Source organism: Armigeres subalbatus, chromosome 1 (assembly GCF_024139115.2).
Source record: "Armigeres subalbatus isolate Guangzhou_Male chromosome 1, GZ_Asu_2, whole genome shotgun sequence".
NCBI classification, from domain to species: Eukaryota; Metazoa; Arthropoda; class Insecta; order Diptera; family Culicidae; genus Armigeres; species Armigeres subalbatus.
The window spans coordinates 144,611,485-144,633,307 of record NC_085139.1 but is presented as its reverse complement, the minus strand read 5'-3'; the positions used below and the strand labels follow the sequence as shown (position 1 = coordinate 144,633,307).

At 40.7% G+C, this 21,823-nt stretch overlaps 1 protein-coding gene and 1 long non-coding RNA gene across 4 annotated transcripts; one reads left to right on the top strand and one right to left on the bottom strand.

Moving 5' to 3' along the window:
- Nucleotides 1–45: 45 nt before the first annotated feature.
- Nucleotides 46–2,786, bottom strand: LOC134207019 (uncharacterized). Of its 3 annotated transcripts, none has more exons than XR_009978342.1 (3): nucleotides 685–2,786; nucleotides 562–629; nucleotides 46–485 (listed from the first exon to the last, which is right to left on the bottom strand). It is a non-coding gene; the product is annotated as an uncharacterized LOC134207019 (long non-coding RNA). The 3 variants fall into 3 exon arrangements; XR_009978343.1 differs by having other exon boundaries at nucleotides 562–765; nucleotides 831–2,786; XR_009978341.1 differs by having other exon boundaries at nucleotides 562–2,786.
- A 9,210-nt stretch (nucleotides 2,787–11,996) lies between these two features.
- LOC134206610 (uncharacterized) lies at nucleotides 11,997–12,596 on the top strand. Its single transcript, XM_062682340.1, has one exon. It carries the CDS (start codon nucleotides 11,997–11,999, stop codon nucleotides 12,594–12,596), a length of 600 nt encoding a protein of 199 aa, XP_062538324.1.
- The last annotated feature ends 9,227 nt before the right edge of the window (nucleotides 12,597–21,823 follow it).

The following is a 21,823-nucleotide window of genomic DNA, read 5'->3' as shown; positions in this document are numbered from 1 at the left end:
ACATTTCAACCTAGGGCTATGCTCTTGAAATTAGGAACTACTGGCTCAGTTCAAAACATCGTCTTATTTATTCCTATGACGTCACTTTTGCAGGGGGTGTTTTATACTTGCGGTTTAGATTGGGAACCTCCGGTCCCGTACACTGATAGTCCATTCGGAACTACGATGAACCAGTTCAGCAGATGCTGACGAAGATGGCGGATAGTGGCATCGGAAGCGTCTTTCCTAGCGACAGGCGCTAGCGATCATTGGCGGCATGACGTCTCTACTTTGGTGACGTAATCTGACGGCGGGACTTCGGAATCGTGAAGTACGGCCGGATTTCGTGGTTCCTTTGCGATGAACCTTCGGGATGCCATGGACAATGGCAGATTTGGCTGATGACACAACGGTGCGCTGCTAAGGCCGACGCTCTGTGGCCATTCTCGCCACCGAGGTTGCTGGAGAGTAGTTCAAAAACATAGAAAAAGGCCCATGCTTTGGACCTAACCACAAATTAGACCCCTGTGACGTCACTATCTCATTGTTTCACATGTTAACAGTTTTACAATATAATTTTACCTTTTTCTTGTAGGTTTTAACGTTTTCTTTGTTGTGTTGTTTGCTTTTCAACGTGTTTTAACTAAGAACTAAATATAGAAATAGTTTTAGCTTTATACTAACACTCATTAACACTGTACATACATATTTTTAACAACTGTAACTGCTACTAACACATTACTAACAATTTCTATCAGTGCTAGCAATTATACAAACTAACTGAACCTAACAAAGAAACAAAAACACCAAATTAAAACAATTGCACCACATGGGAGGTATTCATTTCTAACCTCTTAATTTAATACAAATCTACACACGCGCGCACTTCTAGACCTTTCTAGAAAAGTTCAGCCAAAGAGCCAGCTGTAGGGAATGACGGGCTTTTTATACAAAAATCCGATAAAATATTAATAATGTTGTTCGCATTATGTTTTTACAGCCTGTAGAGCATAACACTTGCGCTCCATCTGTGGGCTCGACGCGATTACAACAGGGCTGTGTATCTTTTGCCTCTGCTCAAACTGCTCGACACTGACCTGTCACTGCAGCGTGACGGATGGCCGTGAGAGTGAAACAGGCATCAGGTCACTGCGTGAGTGCCAACTGTCTCATTTTATGATACTGTATTCATATTTGAATCGGGGGTATCTAGTCGTGGGAGGGATTGATTTGGAATTGTGGTGGAGCCACAAGTTAGGAATGTAACCAACGGTTACAGAATCATGCTTTTTCCCAGCAGTGGCTCAAGATTCATTTTTTATAACAGTCGAGATTCAAAAGCTTGAAACTGTTATACCGCTCAGTTCTATTTTCTGCAGGTTTGAACCAAGAATGAATCACGAGATTCAATTATTTTTCAATTGTTTTGGTGCATGAATGCGTAATTTAATATACGAATCAATCCACTTTGCATTTACGGCGCCATCCTTAGCAGCAACATAATCATTAAATGGAATTTTCATTTAATGGAAAAAAATCAAACGTGAATAGAAGACGGCTCGGGACGCCTGTGAGTTTGTTTTATTTTAGTTCAGATTCAGATTAGAATAGTTGCAATGAAATGTGAAAATTTGCAATGAAATTAAATCACTACTAATTTCACTCTTAGAATATTACATTATGGTATACTATTCTACTTGAAATGGTGATGCACTTTTATGTATAAAAATGGGGTGGCCGTCTTGCCTTAGTTGTGCATGCATGCATCTATCATATTTAAGTTATCTTTTAGTAACAAGTGAACGCTCAATGTTAATGTTGGTGATGCTACAATGAATTAGGCCTTCCGAAAATCAAGAACCGCATTGCGCCAACACCTGTGGACTAAAAATGCTTCGCGCTGATGGCATAGTTCCAAGAGCCGAAGAGCATTACCACTATGCTGTGTTGGTTAGCTAGGTTGATATTAGGATTGTGGCTCTAATTATTCTGTATGTATTTCCAACTAAACAGACAGCAAAAGATATAGAATTTCATTTTACTAATTTTCCCTTTTTTTAGCGCATGATGTGACGTTGAATGTACTACAATGAACCTGGGCTATGACTTTTTCGGCTCTTGTTATTCTGTATGTGCTCGCCAACATATCAGACTGCCAAATTAAGTGAAAATTTAATTCAAACAAATAGGAAAGATCCAATAATTACGTAACGCGAAATTCGGCCATTTTCAACCCCCCCCCCCATGTCACACTTTTTGTATGGAGCATCTGAATGTTTTATATGAATCGTCATACTTCAGTCAACCTTCCCTCTCCCTCTAAGCGTTACGTAATTTATGGATGCTCCCATAGATGCATGCTTGCTTACAATATGGTATGATCGGGGTTCAGCCAAAACGCACCAAGCGGCATTTGACTGACTTGTGATAAGAAAATTATTTTGAGCTTTTTAGTGGAATGTTTTCACCTGTCATAAGACGAGTTTAAACAATCCCATTTAATTCCACCACTTGATTGTAAGTTGACAGATACGTATTTCGACCTCAACAGTAAGGCCGTCTTCAGTGTCTCGTACTTGACCCGACTTCAGTTCCAATTAGGCTTTCTTCGAGCGTGTACGTACACGCACACTTCACGCACACTTTTACTCAGTTTGTTTGCAACCACGAGCAGCTGTCACGGCAAAATCAAATGGGATTATTTGCAACCACAAACTGTGCGTACGTGTTGGTGAGAAATGTCGGCGAGACCCTAATACGTATCTGTCAAGTTACAATCAAGTGGTGGAATTAAATGGGATAGTACGAACTCGTCTTATGACAAGTGAAGACATTCCACTAAAAGCTCAAAATAATTTTCTCCTCCTATTTAGTAAGTTTAAATTTTATTCTCATCCATTTCCAAAGTGACCTTTTTCTCCTCGCAACAGTTGGGTATACGTCGTAACAGTTGATTCTACGTTCCGGAAATAACTGTTCCCATACACTGTGGCACCTTTTGATATTCAAGTACACTTGATGTTCCGTTACAACGCGCTCGATGCCGGCATTGGACAAAATGCCCTATATATGAATGGATTACTGTTGGCTGGACTGCTAGTTTACGATCGAATATTGCCGGATCACGCGCACCTGTCAGGTAAGGTATATCATTATATTGAACAATAACAATGGAAGATAATTTTGTAAATAATTCTCAGGTGTTCGACACGGCGCTTCGAGTCTAACGGATCATGCTGGATCTGAGAATATGGTCGCAATATCTTGAGTTGCTGGGAGAATTTGATATCCTGATTCCTTTCCGACGCTCGCCAATAGCAGTCCGTTTCTTCATCACCACATGGTGCAGCTGCTGGTACCAGCACGACACTAGTTATTAATGTATTCTAAATTATATTATGCTCAATGAATTGCCTACTTTGAGCGAGATTACAGCGGCACACTAGGAGTTAACTTTCTGAAATCAGTATGGCGAAAGGCATCTAAGGTTGAATTTCTCGAAATTAAACACTTTAATCGAAAAAGTATTTGGTAGGCGTAGTAGCGGACACCTTCCTGCTTAACTGGTACCAAATAGTTTTCTCGAAAAAGTTCCTACTTTCGAGAAAATCCGCGTTAGATGTCTTTCGCCATACACATTTCTGGGAGTTAACTCATGCTGGCTATTTGCGCATACACGATAGCGCCTGGATGCTGGCAGCGGTGGGTAGGAAACCAGCCACTGCCAATAATTCATTCCATTTATTTTATATTTTGTTTTAATAAATTTGCTTCTTTGCTTGTTTTCAATTAAATTTCAATGTTATTTATTATCATATAAATAATTGAAAATCCTATCAAAACAAAACGACGAAAAAAATACCCAAATTTGGGTGAATATTACCGATAAATTTCTCCCATTCAAGTACCCATTCAAGTACCCATATATGGGTGAAGTCGGTTTACTCATATATGGGTAAAGGATATTTCACCCATATCTAGGTATGTGCACTTTTTGGCGATTTTAGGTACTCTTCACCCATATTTGGGTGAACTGAACTAAGCGTGCATAATTGTGAGTATTACAGGTGGGCGGAACGACGCCATGTTTTTGCAGCCAACATCTCAAAGTAAAATGCATGGTAGTATTTGTTTTGTTTACAAAAATCTGATTTGATTCTGATTTGGATCCAGAAATGTCAGTGGGGACCATTTGCGCAATGTTGGCTGCAAAACAAACCCATTGTGCGAGATATGGATGACACCCAGCTGGAGTATTATAGCTTAGATAATTAATACATAGATACACCACTCAATGTGAACACCTGGCAACAAAATAGCAGCGCTTTTCACATGACTATCGGTCGGCTGTCTGAAACATGTTGGGTGCAGAACTGTCAAATCGTATGGATTTTTCCTTCAATGACAATAAGCGCCCTATCCTTGCCAGCAAAAGATGTTCCGGACAGCGACGACAGCAACAATCTTTATCTTGCAACTAAAATATCTTTTGTTTACACAAGATTTCGTACATTCAATATATTTAAGTGCGATTCAAACGCCGGGATTAATTCACGTAATTTCAAATGGGAATGAATTACTACTGTCTTATAGAATTGAGAATTCGGTAAACGAATTACCGAAGTAGGTAATTTTTACTAAGTATAAACATCCCATATCGACATGAAAGACTTCCTTTCATTATGTTCTCTTTCTTCAATGTTTAAGCCAATTTTGCATGTGTTGCAATACTATAAACATCCCATATCGACATGAAAGACTTCCTTTCATTATGTTCTCTTTCTTCAATGTTTAAGCCAATTTTACATTTGTTGCAATACTTTAATCCGGTTAAATGAATTTATCCGTGCACGTGTCAAATGTCAATTTTAATTGTCAAAATAAAATGCACCGGACTGATTTTATTAAAATGCGCACCCACAGCGTTTAATTCACCCAACGACCGATAGAGGTGCTGAGTACACTGTTTCCTCTCGATTTCAAGCAGGGATGCCCCAGTGAGCGATCTATGTATTAATTCAATACTAAATTTTCAAAACGACTTATCTGCTTTTGTAAACAAAGATTCAAACGTCGATTTGACGAATCTGATCGCACTCCCACGCAAACCAACACCACCAAAACGTAAGTGAGGGTTTCTGCTACCTGTTGATGGTGTTAGTTTGCGTGGGAGTGCTATCAGATTCGTCGAATCGACGTTTCAATCTTTGTTTACGAAAGCAGATAAGTCGTTTTGAAAATTTGGTATTGAATTATCTAAGATTATAGTAATGTGTAATGTGATAGAATTTACTCAATGTGTCGAATTGAACTCAAATTTGAGTGGGTGAGCTTAAAAGTGTGTGATCAAAATTTAATTCGCCTGATTGCTAGCAACACATACAACATGGGTTTGCGACATTGAAATAGGATCTGTGATGTGGTATGCCAGATGAAAAATTCCATAAAACAATTAAATTGCACCAATAAAGAATGCGAAATGTTCCATAAATTACATCATTTTGAATTATAGAGACAGTTGACCATCAGGGTGCACTTATCCACTGTAGTGTTTTTAAAAAATCAAGGGGGCTTCGAATGGAAGAAAAAAAAACATTATAAACTCATTTTTTTAAGGACATTACTCGTACTGTTAAGGAATTATTGTTCATTTTCCATGGAACATTCTATATTATTTATGGAACATTCTATATTTTTTATGGAACATTTTCAACATAAGAATGGAACATGTTATGATATCTGTGGAACTTTTTCCTACTAGTTATGGAAAATTTTGTTTTATTTAATGGCGCATTTTGCATATTTTATGGAACATTTCAGTATTAATTATGGAACATTTGTTATTTTTTATTGGCACTTTCCCATTTTACATTGGAAATTACTTTCGAATTTATCTGCTTGTTTTCTTTTTGTTAAGGTTTCAAACTTGCTTTTCTATGGACAATTTCCACTTAATTATTGATACACTGGCCTGTTTATTGTGGGGTACTTTCAGCCTTTTAATTGAACAAAGTGAATAAAAAACGTGTAAAAAGACATTTTCCCAAATGATAACACAATATGCAATCATTTAGTCCAAGTTACTGTTACTAACGCTATAGCTCCGTTATTAGTGAAATTCAAACAGGCAGAGTTGTAGATAAACCTTTGCACTAGAAGTCCACCATACAACACATTTTGAAATTTAGCCTCTGAAATAAGTTATTGAAAAAAACTACTAAATGATCGAAGGCACATTACTAAATGATCGATAACATCCTTGCTTGTAATGCTCCTCGAGCATGGTCTAAGTTGCATGCCCGTAGAGGACTACCGATCTTATCAGCTTTTTGTATATGAGACATTTGGTGCAGTGGTGAATCTTTTTCGCATCGCAGTTTCTTATGGAGCCCGTATTAGGCCCGACTTGCACAAATAATGCGGCTTCGTATTTCACGACTAACATTATTATGAGCCGTTAGCAAGGATCCACGGTAGACGAATTCATTGATCATCTTTGTTTTCGATGCATTCACCACCAGTCATCAGCGAAACAAATAAATTGACCGGATCTGTTGAAAAACGTACCCCGGTTCTCCGCATAAAACTTTCGAGCGCAATGTTGAACAACAGGCACGAAAGTCCATCTTGTCTTAGTCCCTGGCGCGATTGAAACGAACTGTTCGCCCGACATCTTCACACAGTTTTGCACACCATCCACTGTTGCTATGAGCAGTCTGGTAAGCTTCCCAGGGAAGCTAGTTTCGTCTATAATTTTCCATAGCTCTACGCGGTCTATACTGTCACATGCCGCCTTAAAATCGATAAGCGGATGGTGCGTTGGGACCTGGTATTCACGACATTTTTTAAGAATTTTCCGTACTGTCAACATCTGGTCCGTTGTCGAATAGCCGTCAACGAAGCTGGCTTGATAACTTTTCACGAACTCATTCATTATTGGTCACAGACGACGGAAGATGATCTGGGATATCACTTTGTAGACGGCATTAAGGATGGTGATCGCTCGAAAGTGCGTATCCGATTTTGTTTTTCTTTAATTTGGTTATTTTGTTACGTAACGATTCATAAACTCCCCTTCCCCTGTATCACAATAAGTAACGGCTGCTCAACCCCCTCTCTCCCCGTCAAGCGCTACGTAATTCGTGCGCAAAGCCTTGTTTAAACAGGAAAAACTGGACTGGACTGGACATCTTTAAATAACTGAAACTGTCCTTTTCGAATGTTGGTCCACAATTTACTAGATCAAAGTTACTATTATTTTTAGCATGAATAAAATAATATCTTCTAAATTATAGACAGTTTGAATATCTTCTAGACACCTAAGTGTATTAATGCGGGGTTTGCTTTCCCTATAAATTACCAACAGATGAGATTTGAGCATCTTGCTTTATGTGTTTGTGAATGTTTAGCAGAGCTACCACCTTCTATCTCTAGAGCCTTCATATTGCCCAACATCACAAAATAAATGTAGACATGATTTTTCCATAGCATTGATGAACAGCGAGAGACAGAATGCAAACAGACACAAAGGAATGCACTTTTGGGATTCAATCTATGAGTTTCTACAAATCGAAAAAAGCAAATAAGTTTACAAATCTTGAGATCAAATTTCAAAATTTGAATACCTAGCAATACAATTACTGAATAAAATTTTAAAATATGTTTCGTGGAAGAAAGCTAGAAACTTGATTTTGAAACCACCGAACCTGTGTAACATCCCGTAAAATTTATCATTAATTATGAATTAGCTCAACCGATTCATAAAATACTGTCAGCCGGATAACTACGCTTTTGTCATGCTTTTAGGAAACGAGTCTCCAGGGATCATTTAGAAACACTTTTTGGTTCTCCATTTTTGAGCTGCCTCTAAATATTTCCACTCAGCGCCATACATACTACCCGTCAGAATTTTCCACATTCTCTTCCGCTACTTGTGATAATGATTGAGCAATCGGTAACCACTTTACACCCCGATCACACACGCTCTCTTTTCACCATTCGATTACATAAGCCCGATTGAACATAGCAATTTCCAATCCTAATATCACCTTTCTTTCCTCTATGACTTCCGACATTCTCCGTCATCCGGTCGCCCTCGGAAGCGATATTAATACCCTCTCCTCCAACATGTACTTCCTGACACACTGTAGACAGCCATCATAATGATTATCATTGTCATCATCAGCTTCGCCGTCAGCCGCAGCGTGTACAACCATCATTCTAGTCGCCCAAATATCGCATGTCACCCATGCATGTGGCGCCTCACGGGACGAGGTAGAATGCAAAAAAAACTTCTGGTTTGTCGTGGTGTCCTTAATCTCCTGGGCAGCTATAAATTATTGCTATTTTCGTGTCTTATTACTTCTTACAGAAGCCATTCCCTCGACTAATCCTTGTTGTTAGTTTATTCTGCCTCAACCGGTATCGGACCGTATCTTGGAACACGACACGTCGTTCTTTCTGACCGAACTTCCGTGTATGTATGCCTTGGAGTGTGAACTGGCGGTTTGCCACAAGCGCGAAACCAAATCAAGGAATCGCCTCCGAAACCACGATATCAAAACATCCACCGAAAACCACACGACTGGTCGCATCTCGGCGTTGCAAGGTTTCCGAACGTACTGAATTGGGCTCCAGCTTGCATTCAACTTGGCGTAGCTTTCGTCTTCGACCTCCCCAACCGCCCAGAGCACCGCGCATCATTTATATTCAACCAATATTACGGTATCGGAGTGCGGCACAGTGCGCCGTGCTCTCTCCGTTCATTGTGGGACCTGCTCGCCATAATAAAGGAAAACTGAGAGCATGAACCCCAATGTGGAGCCATATCGGCCTACGAGAGAAAAATGAATGACCATGCATGTTGAATTAGTCGATCAACGTATAGTGAATATTAAATATGTTTGGCAAACGGTGGTATGCTGATGTTATTATCGAAATTTCCACCTTCTCGGGATTAATGAATCTTCGGTAGAATCTCTTCGCGAGTTTTTTTTTCGGATACAACTAACCTCGGAAAGAATTCATTACGTTCGAAAATGCTGCAACGATCGCTTAAAATGACCGTTGTTGTTCCATTAGAGCATATTATATGATTCATCACATGCAAATTAGAGTATGCAACAAAACCAAACGTGGACGTTTGTAGATAAAAAGAAATCTTGCTCTTGGAACTTTGAAATTATCTTAAATTGAATATTATCAGCGGATAACCAGATGTCCCACATGATTTGAATGTGTCCAATGTGATTCATGAACATTAATTTCAATCCAATAACATGACTGCTAGATGTTTACGACTAAAATCCTCTCGACTTATACCGTTTTAACTCAAACTCAAACTTTAACTCATTCCGATCAATAGACTTCAAATTAGCATTAAGTATAACAATTAGCAATAAGCAATTCACACAAATTCGTAGGTGGCACATGCCTAGACTACTGCATGAGAACTGCATCACTTTCATCCGTTACCACCAGATATTGATTTGGGATTAATCACTTTCTCTTAGATGGAAGCAAAACACTCTCCAACTGTCAAGATCTGTTCTGCACACGTCCTTGCGAATGCTGAGATGGGGTAGCATGGATATAGTTTTACCCCTACTTAGAAAGATGTAGAGAACTTTACGGTCTCTCATAGGTGCCACAGGCGGTTTTATAATTGTTAATGTAAAAGGTGTAACTAAGATAGGAAAACAAAATAGAAAAGGGGCGAGCCTGCGACTGAACTCACGACTTCCTGCTTATAAGTCAGGAGCGATAGCCACTAGACCATCCAACTCGTCTTGCAAACAATAGATTTGAAACGGCCATTTTAGCGTTATTCGTGTCATGTTCTCCATAGGATCTACAACATTGATCCTCAGTACAGAAAATCGAAGAAATTTTTAGCTTTAGGGCTCTAAAATGTTTGTATTAGGAATATGAGTCATTATCGGGATTTGAGTTAAAACGGTATGTAAAAATTCATTAAGTTTTGAAAGTATTTCAAGAGATTTAATATTTTGCATAAAGGCAGATGAAATTCATTTTTTCTACAGTATGTTATAAATGATAAAGATTTCGTTCTTCTCAGCGGTGTGTCACGTCATCCACAAAACAATGTTTGTTGACATCCTGGTGAACAATGGAAAGGACTAAATGAGTATGCTTACGTTCGTTCAGTGAACTCTCGTTAGGTTGATGTTCTTCAGCTTGATAAGCCTCCTACCTTGATGCTGGTCCTAGGGGTTGTTGGTGTGTAGCGCCGATACGTGAATACGCCCTGAGCGAAACGTCGTCGAGAGAAAGAAAAACAAACCCTTGAGTTCAACCCTGTACTTTTACTCTTGTCATTCTGAATTCATTGAAATAAAACAAACACGTTGTAATTTTGAGTCCGCAGTTATATTTCGTTTTATTTCGCGCTTATTGTCACGTTTCCGGAGGATTTGTCCCGGTGTCCGCCCGTCTGTCCGCCAACAGGTTATGGGCACAGCGAAAGTAGCGCGAGTCGAGTAAAGTTTCGGTCGTAAACGTCGGAAAAGTGTCGGGAAAGTTTTCATCGCCGCGAGCACTAGTTCGGAGAGTGGAAGAGGAAGATGGCGGATCAACAGAGGTTCCCACTCCCGAGGCTGTCGAACCACAACTACCAATCCTGGAGATTTCGTATGGAGATGTTGTTGGTTCGGGAGGATTTGTGGGATGTAATCAGCAAGCCCCAACCACAACCGGTCACCGACGATTGGACCAAGGCGGATCTGAAAGCCCGTACGACGATTGGCCTTTGTATTGATAACAGCAAAACAAGCCATGTGAGGAGCTGCACCAGTGCGAAAGATGCGTGGCAAGCCTTGAAGGACTACCACGATAAGGGGTCTGAAGTCTATCTTCTAAAGAAACTCACCCATCTGGAGTTGAAAGAAGACGCCGATATGGAGGAACATCTGCAGCGGTTCACGGAGTTGCTTCAGCGAATTGCGAATGTAGGTGATCCCCTCCCAGATAAGTTAAAGGTCGCGATGCTGCTTTGCTTTTTGCCGGATTCTTTTGATGCTCTGGTGACCGCACTAGAGCAGCGTCCCAGCGCGGATCTAACGCTGGAATTGGTGAAGTACAAACTCGGGAGCGACGGGTGGCAAGGCACTGAAGGTGGACTATCGTCCGAAGAATCACCCACCACGGAACGACAGTGGTGCCAGTGGAAACCAGGAGACGCAGGTATGTTTTTCGTGCAAGAAACCCGGTTACCTGAAGCGGAATTGTAGGAGCCACCAGAAGGCGTCCGGAAGGAAGCCGGATGAAGGTAAACAACGGAAGGACGAGTCGGATAAAGCGAAGCAAGTGCAAAACGTCTTCGACGGACCCCTGGCATGGGTTGCCGGGAAAGTGGAGTCCACTAGCTGGTTTGTCGACAGCGGGGCTTCGAAGCACATGACGGGAAGCAGAGTATTCTTCGACGAGCTGCAGGAATCGAAAGGGATGAGCGTGATGCTAGCTGACGGTGAGAAGGCCGTGGTGGAAGGTATCGGTACCGGACGGATTACCGGTGTCAAGGAAGACGGATCTCCGGTGGACATAATCCTATCCGACGTGTTGATCGTCCCGAAGCTCGCAAGTGGATTGATTTCGGTAAGTACGCTTACCAATAAATGCTTCCGTGTTGAATTTGGGGAACATAGCTGCCAGATTTTCAAGAAGAGCGGCGAAGTAGCGGCGGTGGCCGATCGCTACGGCAGTCTCTACAGACTTCGTGTTCCGGATCAAGCGATGGTGAGTGTCGATCGTTCTCACACACACAACTGCCAACATACGTGGCACAGGCGTCTCGGCCATCGGGATGCGGAAGCGATCAGGACGGTTCACAAGAGCGGTGCGGCTGAAGGTATGAAACTGGTGGACTGTGGTGTACGTACGGTCTGTCGGTGCTGCCTGGAGGGGAAGATGTCGCGGACTCCGTTCCCAAAGACTGCCGACCGTGGATCTAAGGAGATACAGCGGAAAGACGCAGAAAGATGGAAGTGAAGGCGCGCAAGATGGTATTCGTGGGGTACTGCAATCAACAGAAAGCGTACCGTTTTTTGGATAAGGACACCGGAAGAATCACCATAAGCCGTGACGTTCGCTTCATGGAGAACCTGGAATTCGGATCGGAGAAGGCACAGGGAAGATCGTCGGCGTCGGAAGGACTGCCGCCGGCGGGAAAATCGACGGAAGTGCCAGCAAATGTTCCAGATGCTGATGATTCGATTGTGGAGTTGGACCCGCTGCCGAAAAGGAACGAGAAGCCGAATAGTGATGAAGCGGAAGACTTTTACGATACTTCGGAAGTGTTTTCGAGTGGAGAAGAAAATGGTGCCGAATCTGAAGGAGAAGTCCAGCCAAGCGGCGGACAGCCGGCGGAGCAGCCGGATCGGCGACGTGCAACCCGCGGACAGTTGCCAGTGAGATTCAGCGATTACGAGATGGGCATGGTAGCACTCGAAACAGACGAACCGACCACGTACAAGGAAGCGATTACTTGCGGCGAGAAGAAGAAGTTGGTAGCTGGGATGACAGAGGAGTACTGTTTATTGATGTCCAACCAGACATGGGAGGTTCTCGTTCCCGGCGAAACGGAACGTAATCGGGAGTAAGTACGTAAGCGGAAGTACGATGCCGAAGAAAACGTCGAAAGGTATAAGGCCAGGGCTTGTCGCGCAAGGGTTCGCCCAGCGTTTTGGATCGGACTATGACGAGATTTTTGCTCCGGTCGCTCAGCAGTGTACTCTTCGTGTATTCCTGACCGTCGCCGGCCACCACAACTGGATCGTCAAACATTTGGACGTCAAAACGGCCTATTTATATGGCACGCTGTCGGAAGAGGTTTATATGCGGCAACCGCCTGGGTTTGCCATAAAAGGGAAAGAAGGGCAGGTCTGCAGGCTTCGTAAAAGCATTTACGGCCTGAAGCAGGCGGCCAGAGTGTGGCATAAGACTATCACGGAGATTCTGATCGGTATGGGATTCGAACAGTGTACTGCCGACACCTGTTTGTATCGAAAGCGTCTCATAATATATGTAGACGACATACTAATCGGATGCGCACGGCAGGAGGAGATTGCGAAGATCGAAGAAGCGTTGCAGAACAAGTTGAAGATCTCCAAGCTCGGAAACGTCAACTGTTTTCTGGGAATTCGTGTCACACGGGATGCGGATCAAACGCTTTGGCATGGAGGGCGCCAAGGGTTCAAAGTTTCCCCTAGACACTGGGTATTTCAAGTTGATGAACGAGAGTCGAAGACTGAAGGACAACGTTGAGTACCATAAGCTGATCGGATCTCTTCTGTACCTGGCTACGAATACGCGGCCGGACATCGCGGCAAGCGTGGGAATCCTGAGCCGCAAAGTAAGCTGCCCGACGGAGCTGGACTGGCTCGAAGCTAGAAGAATTGTGCGATATTTGATCAACACGATGGAATACGGTCTGAAGCTCGGTGGAGGAAGCTGCGAGAAGCTGCTCTTGGTCGGTTATTGCGATGCTGACTGGCTGGCGATACCAGCGATCGTAAGTCATGCAGCGGTTACTGTTTCAACTAGGAGGAGCAATGATTAGCTGGACCAGTCGGAAATAAGGCAGCGTAACAACGTCGACATGTAGGGCAAGTATGTAGCCTTGTCGGAGGCTACGCAACAAGCAATCTGGCTACGACGACTGTTAGGCGAGCTGAACATGGAGCAGAACTGCGCAACCATCATCTACGAAGACAATAAGGGATGTATGGACTTCGTGGCACTCGATCAGCAGAAGCGCAGATCTAAGCACATTGACACCCGCTATCACTACACCAAGGAGCGATGTGCATCAGGAGAGATCGAGCTACGTTACTGTACGTCTGAGGAAATGATCGCGGACGTCCTGACTAAACCGCTTGGGCCGTTGAAGATCAGGAAGTTTGCGTCAGAGATGGGTTTGGCACAACCGCCGAACCGAGGAGGATGAGAAGGAGGATTGGGCTACTTCACGAGGAGGAGTGTTGGTGTGTAGCGCCGATACGTGAATACGCCCTGAGCGAAACGTCGTCGAGAGAAATAAAAACGAGCAATGGGTAATGTTTTAAACATAACCGCGAGAAGACGTAGGACTTGTATAAACGTAATGTATTTAGATTTAACTTTTGAATCTATGGGGTTTGATTATAGGTATTGATATTGGAAATGACAACTTCCATGCTGTGTAGAATTATTAGCAATTTGTTTATTCAAAACATTTGGAAATAAAACTAATTATTAAATACATAATCAGAATGGCTTTGTTTCTAACTATTCAGCCCTAATTCAATCTAGCAAATATAGGGCATTTATAGATTTCTTATTGATGATAGTATTTAAAGTTTATAAATTCTATTAATAAAATTTTCAGGATTGGGCAAAATGTGCTTTTTTATGGGAACTGTCCCGTTTTCCATCTCATTGAACATCTTATCGCCAAAAAAAGGTATAAAGCACCAATTTCGTTGCTTCTAATTGTTAACATGCGTGCTTACTAAATCACAAAAACAAGAAACAAGTCAAGGAGCAGTATCCATAAATAAGGCCGATACAAATAATAGTTGCTTCAACATTCGCACAGACAGCATAGGGTCAGCCCGAATACCTCCGCCGAAAGCCTATCTACCTTGGGGGCCTTTTTAGACTTCATGCGTCGGATGGCTGCTCATTGAAGAACACTGATGGAGACTTGAAGAAACTGTTCAAAGTGCTCGAACCAACATTTCAGCTTTCCAAGTCAGTGAGTAACGAGGCAATAATCTCTGGATGCTGAGCCATCCTTTCTTCATCGGTCAACGCCCGACTCCCACTTACATATAAACATACCGTTGACGGGACTCGTAATTTACTCCTCTGGTTCTTCCCGTTTCTCAGCCTTTGCTACTCTACGCTCCTAAATCTTCCGCCGCGTAACATATGTAATCCATTCTTTTCGTTTAATGCGCAGCTCACCCAAGTTGTTCTCGCCGGTTTCGATAAAAGCATTCTTCGCCGCCCATTTCTCTTCTACATTGCTACCTTCCAGAACAAACACTATTCGAGTTCCAAGTTCTTCAACGAACAATCTCTTTACAGTTTTTGATCTTCTAGTCGGTCTATGTTGATTCGTTGCCCGAGCCTCTCCTCCAGCCGCTTTATCCGAGCAATGCGTTGTCGGATCTCGTCAATTAGAAAATGATAGTCAAACGCGAAGCTACCTCTGCGTTAATTACGGACTCAGGAAGGTACCGTCTCCGTTTTCAAGCTGATCCATTTCTGATCCAAATACTAGTCCCCAATACTAGATTTTCCAATCCGCCAGATTCACAATTAAGCCATCTTGGATTTTAGTATGGCAGAGCCAGCGAGTTTGTTTGCACCTGGGTGGTGCGGATAGAATCGATTTGGTTGTCAAACTGAAGCCAAAATTTTCTATTGTGCCGGAGCCAAACATTGAAGATTGTGGTTATGTTCGTTTCAGATCTTATATTGAGAAGTATTGTTATTATTTGAGGAAGAAATAAAAATAAACTTAGATTGAGTTTTGCATTCTTTGTAATAAATATATTCACATTATATTTCGAGTGGATAATTAGTAGGAATTCTACTAAAAAACACTCGTTACGATATTTCAAGAGATTCAGCAGCTGATTGGAGCAGGAATGTATATATACCATCGAGAAGTCATGTAGAGTCTCGCGCATTTGTGCGCCTTCATGCACCATGGAAAAAGAAATTCGAAGAGCGGGAAATGAACAGACCAAATATCTATGGGCTAATTTTATTCTTCTTCATCCACCACCGCTGCCATCGCAGCCTCAGCCATCATCGGCCTTTAGCCGTGAACTCCGAGCGATGCGATGGACGATTGCATCAATCGCAACCGACACCACTGCATCCGACCATCATCAAGCATAGAATGACAAAAATATGCGACCTCCTTTTTCATGCATACTCGCAGTCCCACCGGCAGCTCTTCGCTGGCGACTGCATGCTGTGTACGTAAGCGCGCAAACGAGCGAGAAAAATATGCGCAAGCATATATGACTCACACACGGGAGGCACAGCTTCTTTTATACACAAATAAAATCTTCCGGTGGATCCTAAGGCACGTGGCAATGCATTTTGATGTCCGTGTTAGTAATGCACGATATTGAATATATATGACATTTTTATTGGCCTTGACAAGAATTGAAATTTTCAATAGCTTATCGTTAAAATCTTAAGTTCCAACGAAGTTGGCAAATTGCTGGAGTGTGTCCGAGTCGATTGATATATAGGTCTTCAAAATCCATTGAAAGATGAAGCGCTAGGAAGGGGCGATTCAAATATGACGTCCACTACTTTTTGGGATTTCTAGACCCCCCCCCCTCTGTCACGCTTTTTTGTATACCTAGTACATGTACTGTCACAAAATCTTAGACCCCCTCCCCCCCTTAAGCGTGTGACATCATTTTTGAACGACCCCTAACGTTCGAAATCTTCCCTTTCAGCGTAACGCTCTCGATTTCCAAAAATCTAAATGATACCCAGTATAGTAAAGAAAGACGTAAGTCCTACGTCAAAAAACTCTCACGGTATGTTTCATATCGTATATGTATACAGAGATGATAAGTAAGAGACCGTTTCATTCTCTTTTGGATGCAATCCCTGGTTATGAACATGCATGTATATGCCGCATATTAAGGATTAAAAGAGGATTGTTGTATAACAAACTCCCCCGAATAGAAATCAACCATTCATCGAATCGGTTAAAATATTCAATTTCTATTCATGGGATGGTATTCAAGTAACAGCGCTTTTATAGTTATATTGTACAGATGAAAGTCAAATTATTCATTATTACATTTCAATCATACACCAAACGATTATTATTCGGAGAATCATCAAAAGCATGATAAAGTAATTGCAACCTCAATGATATAAACATGTTTGCCTTTCTCGTACACCAAGGTGTAACGAAAAGGCTATATATTCACTTCCAAGACAATTTTGTTACAGAAAGTCCGGAGACCCTTAGTGTTATATACCAATCGACTCAGCTCGACTCGAATTTAGATAATGTCTGTCTGTGTGTATGAGTGTGCGTGTGTGTGTATGTATGTGCGCAAAATAAAACTCACTCATCTTTTAGGCATTTATCCGATCCGATTTGTTTGCAATAAGTTGCATTTGACGGGGAATCCTGTCCCATTGTTTCATATTGAAAATTGGCCAGGTCGGATTATGGGATCAAAAGTTATGGCCAAAATACGATTTATATACAAAAAAACACGCTAAGAAATTCTCACTCAATTTTTTTTAGTATATCTGATGTACGAGAAAGGCACAGACACCGCTAGGTGGATCAATTAGGGTTTTTTGTTCGCAAAAAGGGTAATTTTTAATGGTATCGACCCTTTCAGTGTATCATAAAAAATCCAAAAATTGTAGGGACTTCAAAATAATTCATGGTACAATTGGTGTATAATTCTCTACGATACCATCAATAATCAAATCATAATATGTATAATCGAAAAACGATTCTTAGAATAATTGATGTTCGATTTCATTCTATGCAGGCCGTAACTCTTCCAAATATAAACCATCAATTCAAATGTCAGTAAAATGCATGTCTTACACTAGCAATCCAGCTCAAACTATACAACTATCGCCACCCACAGATAACTTGGTGTTTGATGGCACCAAGAAGTGTTATCAAACGCAGTTATCTCCGTAACGAGAATCCCAAGTTTCAAATCCTTTCCCAGCTGCTTCGTCCAGCATTGTACACCTAACAAAAGTGAATTTCGATCTCGTTTGAATGGAACATGAGCAAAACGGAGAAGGAAATTTGTTCAACAAAGTGACCCACACTACCCACTTTCGCTCACTGTTCCTCGTCTAAAGTGTCAACGATATAAGAAGCATCGTTGACCGGAACGCAATACTCCAACATAGCACACCATTATTTGAATTGGATATCCGAAGGCAAGAAAACTTCTCTAATAAGAAAAGAAGTTGAGCAACACAATCCTTAACGATAATTGGGGATTAAAAAGTTTTCTCTCCTTTCAGCAGTTGATCGATTTGCCGCTTACATAAATCAACAAAGGCGCACCCTTTCCGCCCAACATGCGAATAATAAATGCCACAATAATCGTTTCTTATGGCCGCAATGTTTCCTTTTTCGTGCACTCATAGTGCACAAGCAATGAGCTTACTCATTATAATCAGATTAATTTGATTGGCGAAGCTTAAGCTCTTATTCGACCATAATAAATACTTTTCCTGAGCACCTCATTTGGTTCGAATGGAATGAAATGGATTAAGGGTCACATTAATTAATTGTAATTTTTCTATTGCTTTGGCAACGATACGCCAAGTTTTCATTGGGACTTATTCTTTTACACCAAACTTTTGATTGGCGGAGAAATAAATTTGATAAGTTATATATAATATTGCTCTAGTTGCCAGTAAGCACTTTGCCACTTAGTAAAATTAGAAATATTCTTATGATGCGACTAATTTAAGCTTACATGAGTTATCGGTGACTCAATCTTTATACGCGTTCATACTATAGTATTGCTGAAATGGGCAAATTTAGAAAAAAAAAACTTAGTTGGATTAATTAACGTTTATTCGTTTGTTATCAGGAAAAGTCCCAAGTATCCTACTTTTTATAGAAGTCTTCCCCTGGTCACCAGTTCTCCAAAAGGTCGTGATCATCATAAGACAGAGAGCAAAGCGCCTTTTATATCTCAAGCGACCAAATGAATTATCGTGGGTTCTTTGACCAATTTCGCATGAAAATCAATCATGAAAGGGTGTTTTGATTTGTTTTAAAAACAAATTCTAACTTATTTTAATAGATGAATGCAAAAAATAATGACTTGTCAGTTTATCACATTCCTTTAAACCACCGAGTTGAAAGTGATAATAAACACAAAAATAAAACAAATATTGAACACTTTCATGCCCTGTCACGGAATAAATATTTTTTGGGATTTTCTTAGCATCCTTCGCGTTTCTATAGATATTGAAAGGGGCAAATAAAAAACAACCGTCTCCTGTTTGATATTGCTTGCTGCGGCCTGTTTAATCACTATCGAGGATCGTTTTTACATCTTAATTTTCGTTATTAGTAGAGAACAGTGCAAAACGCACCCACGGGCAAAATGGCCTAAGTCATAAAATCATTAATTTTATCTTTTGTAGAACATTTCTGAAAGAACATTACCATTACAATTTATTATTAGTTATTCATTATAGAGCTGCAATGGAAAAATTGAGAAAAATCCCTTTATTTTCAATTAAGTTCAACGTGGTTCAACGATTTGCGATTCTGTCACCCCACCCGTAAGATTTGCAATGAATCCGTTAAGACTAAGCAAACAACCATGCGTTCACCATTATTTCACATGCAATTGAGTCAATTCACACCACCACATGGACTGCACATTGGACTGTTCTTCCCTAACTATTTTCTGCTATTCTATATGTTTTCTATATGTTTGGTCCAACTCCTGCATTATTGATATAATATAGTGTCTCATAATTTAAAAGGTGATTACTGATTTATTCAGGGTTTCCTTCTATAAACGGCGATTGCATAACAAAACAATACCCAAGTAAAATGGATGACAACGTTTTCGTATACAAAGGTATTTCCAAAACAGCACCTGCACTCGATAATCCTAGCTCTGAGAAAAATTGAACTGTTTTATAAACAGCACACAATAAATTCATAATATACAAATCCATAGAAAACGTCTGGCACCAACGGGAAAGTGAAGCATAAAATCCAATTTATAGGATTGATGCATTGACATTACAGTCAGCCATCCATTTACAATTTTAGTGCATAGTGGAAATCCAATTTTCTTACCTTGTCACAACAGCTGCTTCGTTTTTATGTGCTATCTTATTTTACTTTTTATTCATATGAAACCGACGAATGATCCCGCCAGCGGAGGAGGGACTTTCTTATTTTTCAATGAACCGCGCTGTGCAATAAAAATAAAACGAGTGGAAATAAACATGAAAATATAAATTTATTCCCAACGATAAGATATAAATAAATCGCAGCGATAACCATTTCCACTCGCACTTCTCAGTTTATCGTGCCAAAAGAATGGAACAAAAACTTCCAGCACTATCGAAGATTGTAGCAATGAACAAGACAGGCTGCACGTTAGATTGGTGCTTCCAGCTTCCAGGATTATTATGTTTTCCTTCAAGCGAAACTAAAATAAACCTGCGACTGTGACCCGCGATGCCTGAGGATAGAGATTGGTTTTTTGTACCACGAACTGTTGCCCATTAAAAGGTGATCTACTTTGAATCTTTTCTTCCTTTCCTCTTTTTGTTGTCTATACGTTCCTACTGGAACTTAGTATGCTTTACACAATTTACACCATGCAAATACAGTTCTGATTCTTTGCCTCCTAAAGAGATTCAAGATTAAAAATGTAGAATTTAATCGCTTGTCATAAGACGAGTTAATACTATCCCATTTAATTCCATCCCTCGATTGTAAATACGGACACGTATTTCGACCTCAACAGTAAGACCGTCTTCAGTGTCTCGTACTTGACTCGACTTCAAGTAAGAAGCACTGAAAACGGCCTTACTGTTCAGATCGAAACACGTATCTATGTTCACAATCAAGTGGTGTGAATCAGTGGCGTAGCCAGAAAAATGGTCTGGGGGGGTTTTCTGAAAATTTGGTGGGAGGGGGGGGGGGGTATTTATGTCCAAAACCACCCCCGTGGCTACGCCACTGGTGGGAATAAATGCGATAGTACAAACTCCTACTATGACAAATGAAGACATTCCACTAAAAGCTCAAAATAGTAGTTTTCTTATCGAAAGGATTAAATTTTATTTTTTAAAAATGATTAAATTTAAGGCCTGTGTCCAGCAACACTGTTCAGTAGAAGAATCCCTGTGGCAGTACTAAGATGACGTTGACATACATCTGTCATACGAGCGGAAGTTGGTATAACGTATAATAGAGAAACACAACAAAACAGAAAGTGATCAAGTTATAGCGTGAAGTTGAAATATTATTATCGATTCTAATTTGGAATTATCAGAGATATTAGTGGATATTTCTTTGTGAACTACAGTAAGATTCTAGCCAGATAACAAAACAAACATAATAATATTGAATTATTGAATTTTTGTACCATAGGTTACGGGAAAAGTAACTGTAGTTAATAGTTTGCACACCACATGTTATTGAACATTGAATTCGACAGAAGGTTGGAAATTAATACTATTTTGCAACTCTTAATTTAATAGATTGATTTTAATAGATAGCGGTCTTGTCCGAAAGAACGAGGCAGAATTAGAACCACCGGTCTGAAGTTCGTCAAGCATTGTTTGACCAGGGAACACTACTTGTGAGTCCAACTTGACACAATTATGCTAACAATCAATTAATAAATACAAATATTTTTCCAGCTTCAAGCTGCTAAACAACAAGTCGCTGATGAAGAATTTCCTGGGTAAAAATATGAACAGCCTGGAAAGAACCCTCAACCCGCAATAGACTTGGATAATATTCTTGGGAGAAAAAGGATCCGCCCCCAATCTTACGTGAAAGGTTAAAAATATGAAAAGGTCAATTTATGAAGTGCGTGTACGTCACATTGTTCCTTGTTGCCAAGGAAAATTGTTTAGAATTTCAGGGGAAAATAGTTCAACATTTGCATGAGAAACTTTTCAGAATTTTCATGAGAAATTGTTCTAAATTTTGTACTCCAGAATACTCAACAAAATATTTTGTCAAATTTACACTGAACATTTTTTAAGAACTTCCACGGGAGACTACCAGGAGTTTCTACGGGAAACTCGCTGGAGTTTTCAC

What these genes read in the sequence shown, in the direction of transcription:
- LOC134206610 (XM_062682340.1), top strand. Translation starts at nt 11,997, where the DNA reads ATGGTATTCGTGGGGTACTGCAATCAACAGAAAGCGTACCGTTTTTTG.